General features: G+C 47.1%; 1 protein-coding gene across 3 annotated transcripts in view; it reads left to right on the top strand.

Annotated features, from left to right (window-relative positions):
* Positions 1-4,193, top strand: part of Ppp1r36 (protein phosphatase 1, regulatory subunit 36) — a 26,801-nt gene extending 22,608 nt beyond the window's left edge. For all 3 annotated transcript variants that reach the window (XM_013521901.1, XM_013521899.1, XM_013521900.1), the window contains 4 exons: positions 1,942-1,984; positions 2,299-2,477; positions 2,831-3,019; positions 3,949-4,193. In XM_013521901.1, the coding sequence (XP_013377355.1) occupies positions 1,942-1,984; positions 2,299-2,477; positions 2,831-3,019; positions 3,949-4,129 (592 nt within the window). In that variant the 3' untranslated portion in view covers positions 4,130-4,193. The remainder of the gene's footprint in view (positions 1-1,941; positions 1,985-2,298; positions 2,478-2,830; positions 3,020-3,948) is intronic.
* Positions 4,194-5,339: the final 1,146 nt, after the last annotated feature.

Raw genomic sequence — 5,339 nt, 5'->3', positions numbered from 1 at the left:
GAGACCAGCCTGGGCTACAAAGTGAGCTCAAGGCCAGCCTGAACTGCATAGCGAGACCCTGTCTCAAAAAGACAAAAATAAATAAATAAATAAACCATGCTAAGATGGTGCTGGCTGGATGTGGCTCTAAACTTTCCTCCAAAGCACAAGCTGACTTGCTGTACCCAAAGCACTCTAGCTGGTGTCCTGTGTCAGCCTGGCGGGGCCTGCGCAGTCGCTGCTTGCAGCTGGTAGAGAACACACAAGGGCAGAAACCTCTCAGGTGGAGGCCCCAGGTGGCATTGATGTTGGACTCGAAAAAGCTTCAGCTGGTCTCTGTTGTGCGGTATTTCTACAAATTATTAATTGCAGTTTTTTTGCAAATTATTCTAAGGGAAAAAGCCGTTCTCCCTCGTGTTCTGGTTGTGAGGGTAGAGGTGTGGATTTCTCAGGCCTGAGGGGTAGGGGTAGTACGAGATCTGTCTCTAAGTAAGTCCTTGGACTTGAGTTCTCTGGAGTGGGAGCCACCGTGCTGTCTACCTCCAGGGGTGCTAGGAGGACCAAGCCTGACAGCGGTGTAAAGGGCTGGCTGCGGTACTGGGGATGAACGGTCTGTAAGCACTTAATGTTCTTTGCTGAAGTCTTGCCGAGAGGAAGTCAGTGGATAGAGAGGAGTGTGCAGGAGGGAGGGCCAGGCCCCAGGAAAGCTGACCTGCCTCTATAGCCGCATGTCCCAAAAGGAAGGCTGCCTTGGGGCCCGTACAAGCCAAAGTCCCTGTGAGAACACTGGGGATCCTGATACTTTGGGGTCACCTTTGCTGAACTTTGGGTATTTGGGAAAATTCTGGAGAGCCTGGGCCTGGGCCGGTCCTGTAAGTCACAGTCACTCCAGGGAAGACCAAGCAAAACCAGGAGTAAAACCAGGATCGTGAGTGGGGTGCACTGGCTCCGGCCTTGGTGCCCGTGACTGACCGAGTGGCTGCAGGTCTGCTGGCCACTCAGTCAGCTCTCAAGGGCCCGCCTGCTCTCCTAAGCCACGGAGTCCAAATCAGAATGGCAGGACCGGGGCTGGGGATTTAACTCAGCAGCTCAGCGCCTGCCTGGCAAGCGCAACGTCGTGAGTTCGATTCTCGGTACTGGAAAAAACCAAAACACAAAAACAAAACAGAATGGCAGGACCTACTGGGAAGGTGAGGCTGAGTTCACTAGGCGGCTTATGCTGGTGCAGCATCCTGAACCTTGAATTCATATTGTGGGGACTCTTGAGCAACTGTCTGCCCTGAAGAACTAAGGCTCAAATCTGCCTGTATCCATCAGAAGGAGGAACACAGCACTGACCTCAGTCTGTGGCTTGTATGGTGTGTCTCCCAGCACCTAATAGCCGTTGCATTGTTTAAGGTTTCTGTTCTTCATCTTCTTCTAGATTTACCCTCTAATTCTGCACGTTGAAACCTACTTAATACCTCATATTACCTATTACCAGAACTGGGTGTGGTGGCACATGCCTGTAATCCCAGCACTTGGGAGGCTGAGACAGGAAGATCTTTGCGAGTTCGAGACCAGCCTGTGCTACAAAGTGAGCTCAAGGCCAGCCTAAACTGCACAGTGAGACCCTGTCTCAAAAAAAACCATATTACCTGTTACCCTCTGACCACTGGCCTTACTTCTCCAGTACACATGCATCACCAGAGGCATTTGGAAGAATACATTCCTCACTCTCTGGTTTATCCTGAATCTACCTTGATTTAACTTTTGACCAGACACTCCAGGGGTTTTGATCTGGGTCACCTAGAAAGTTGAAGAAAATGTTGAGACCTGTGACCAACGTCCCTTGCTAGTATTGATGTCCTGAATCCTCTTGGGGCCACCGGTCACAATATTACCTTTGGGGGAAGATGAGTGCTAGATCTGTAAAGCCTGGTCTTCCATCTCAACCTATAATTATGATTTGTTATGTTACAGGGATAAAATGTCAGACACACAAAAAGACTGGAAATTCTTCGAGGTGAGTCACTTACCTTTTGGGGACTTAACTTTCAAATAAAACGTGATGTATAGCAACGGACAATAGCCATTTGTTAGGGATGTATTTTCAGTGAATATCTTTGCTAGAAGGGATGCTGACAAACTGTAGACCTTGGCATTAGAATTCCGGTCTGATTCTCCTCCCTCAGAGGCGAGTACGTGTACAGTTACACAGCCGCCCAGAGCTGGGAGAAGTGGGTCATCTGTGTCTGCGTCTTTTCGGCAGTGTTATGCGAGGTGGGAGTCTTCGTGTCATTTTGAGGGATGGTGATCCTCCCCCGTGTTTCGTTGTAGTCCTTTTTCACGTTCTGTACGCACGTAGCTTGGATTGTTTTCCGGCGTCAGCACTTGACAGAGATTGAGGAAGAGATAGGAAGGCTCTTCCGGACCAATATGTTCAACATCCCGCGACGGAGGCATGAAGATGAAGAATCGGGAGGGGAGAGGAAGCGTATGACGTTGGTACAGTTCAGGTAGGACTTCTTTGTTTGCTTGTTTGCTTGCTTATTTCTTTTTTAAAGACAAAGTCAGGCCAGGGATATAGCTCAGCAGCACAGCGCCTGCCTGGCAAGTGTGAGGTCCTGAGTTTGATTCTCTGTACCTAAAACAACAACAACAACAAAAAATAATGAAGACAAGGTCTTGCTAAGTGGCCCAGGCTGGTCTCAGACTTGCAATCCTCCTGCCTCAGCCTCCTGAGGGGCTGGGATTACAGGTATGCAGCACTGTGCCTGGCTCAGGTATGATCTTTTGACTTCCCTAAGCTCGAGGATGTTGCTAGTGTAAAGGATCATGGGACCTTAATGTCACCTTCTTGCTCCCACAGGAGGATGATGGCGAAACGCCCAGCAATTAAAAAAGCCATTAACATGCGCTCTCCAGTCGTGTCTACTCTGCTGCCGTCTCTCAGGGAAAAAGCTCAGAACATTGCTGAGAAAAAGTACCAAGGAGGCGAGAGACGGTCGGGCTATGTGGGGAAGCACATGTCAAGCCAGGACTCTGTGCCCTTGCCAGTGTAAGTGGCCAAGGACAGAGGCGGAAGGCGCTGGCATCACTTGGTTGGTCCGGGAGAGTGGGGCGGGCACCATGCCTGTGATAGAGGGCTGGGTACAGACCGCCCCACCCCTCTCCCTATTTCCTGTCCATAGTGTCTCTCCTTACACCCAACTAGACCAGGACAGAATTCCTGAAAGTTACGCTAGCCTCCAATGTTCTAGCTTTGAGTAGTGAGCAACAGATCTTTTATTTATTTTTGTTTATTTATTTATTTTGGTCTTTTTGAGACAGAGTCTCGCTGTGTAGTTCAGGCTGGCCTTGAACTCACTTTGTAGCCCAGGCTGGCCTCGAGCTCTCAAAGATCCTCCTGCCTCAGCCTCGAGACTGCTGGGATTATAGGCATGCGCCACCACGCCCTGCTTGAAACAGATCTTTTAAAGCGAAGATTTTTCTACTATTGGAAGCATCTTTGGGAATGTAGGAAGGGCCAGTACAAAATATTGCTTGCAGTTGTGTTTTGAACCGGTATATAAGGGGTACTTCATGGGAATAGGGACAGCTTTTTAAAATTTTTTTTAAATTTTTTGAGAGAGGGTCTCACTTTGGGTACAGCTTTTTTTTTTCTTTGATACTGGGAATCCAACTCAAGACTTTGTGCTTGCTGAGCAGACGTTGTGCTGCTGAGCTACATCCCTGGCCCTGAGGACAGTTTTTTTAAAAAGGTGGGGGGCGGGGGATATAGCTAAGCGGCATAGCACCTAGCTGGCAAACCCTAGGTTGTGTGTTCGATTCCTGGTACCAAAAAAAAGTGTGTGTCTGTGTGTCAGTCTTTGCTGTACACACACATATGTGTGCATTCAGACACACAGAGGCAGTCACAATCGTAACCACAACCTTGCGTCACTCGCTGGCCTTGCACTTGAGCTGTGCTGCTGATTCTTTCTACAGGGTTGGCATCTTGGGGGAGCCGCGGTATCTGTTCAACCCCCATACCCTCCTCCCCATTGACCCAGAAGAAAACGCAAAAGCATCTGGCAGAAATTCTTCCCTGATAGAAATAAACGTGAGAATTCAGGACACAATGGACCTAGCCATGAGAAGCCTGTCTCAAACATCATGCCTTAAATAATCTGGTACATTCCATGCCTGTATTCAAGTCCTTGTATTGAAATAAACTACTTTGATGTAACTAATCTAAGTAGAACTAATATTTGTTGTTATTAAGCGTTAAAAAAAATTGGTCAAGGCTGGCAATGGTGGTGCATGCCTGTAATCCCAGGACTTGGGAGGCTGAGGCAGGAGGATCATTGGGAGTTTGAGACCAGCCTGGGCTACAAAGTGAGCTCAAGGACAGCCTGAACTGCATAGTGAGACCCTGTCTCAAAAAGACAAAAAAAAAAAAAATTGGTCAAAGCAGGTGTGGTGGCACACTCCTGTAATTGCAGTGCTTGGGAGGCTGAGGCAGGAGGGTCACTGTAAGTTGGAGGCCAGCCTGGACTACATAGTGAGTTCAAGGTCACCCTGAACTATATAGTGAGACCCCCCCCTCAGAAAAAGTTGTTCAAGTTATTTTTTCTAAGTTTTTTTGTTAAATGTTCAATAATAGCTTGTTAAGGAATTCCAAAAAGCTCTTTAAAAAGCTCATTTTCCTATTTTTACTAGTTGTTTTGTAACTCATTTACTTCCTTGGCTTCTATGTGGCTATTTAGAGTAATAGATCATTTGGCCAGCATTCTACAGAGAATTAGTGGATGAGCATTCTGTTTCTTTCTTTCTTTTTTTTTTTTTTTTTTTTGTACCGGGAATAGAACTCACGACCTCGCACTTGCCAGTCAGGCGCTGTGCCGCTGAGCTAAATCCCCGGCCCTTTGTTTATTCATTTCTAGATTCATCTTTGCCCGTGTGTGTGTGTGTGTGTGTGTGTGTGTGTGTCTGTGTGTGTTACTAGGGCTGAAACCCAGGGCACTCACACTGGGCTGCATACCCAGTCCTTTTTTATTTTTATTTTTTATTTTGAGACAGGGTCTCTTAAGTTGCTAAATTGTTCAGGCTGGGCATGGATTTGTGATTCTCCTGCCTCAGCCTACCAGAGTGCTGAAATTATAAGCATATGTCACCATGCCTGACTAATCTTTGCCTTATGAAAGAGCATATGTGAACCAAATTCCATAAAGAAAAAGATGAATTAAACATTTAACATGAAATCTTCTTAGTGGGTATATGGTATTGTGATTGGCATTGGGATATTGTTGGAGACCGAGCGGGCCCCCAACCTCCTAAAACAAGTTAACAACCAGGGTTTAAATAAAAGAGACAAGTAATATGGTTTGGGGAGCCCA

Source organism: Chinchilla lanigera, unplaced genomic scaffold (genome assembly GCF_000276665.1).
Source record: "Chinchilla lanigera isolate Chin_1 unplaced genomic scaffold, ChiLan1.0 scaffold00065, whole genome shotgun sequence".
Lineage (NCBI taxonomy): Eukaryota > Metazoa > Chordata > Mammalia > Rodentia > Chinchillidae > Chinchilla > Chinchilla lanigera.
The sequence above is the reverse complement of the archived record's forward strand: the minus strand, read 5'-3'. Positions and strand labels throughout refer to the sequence as shown.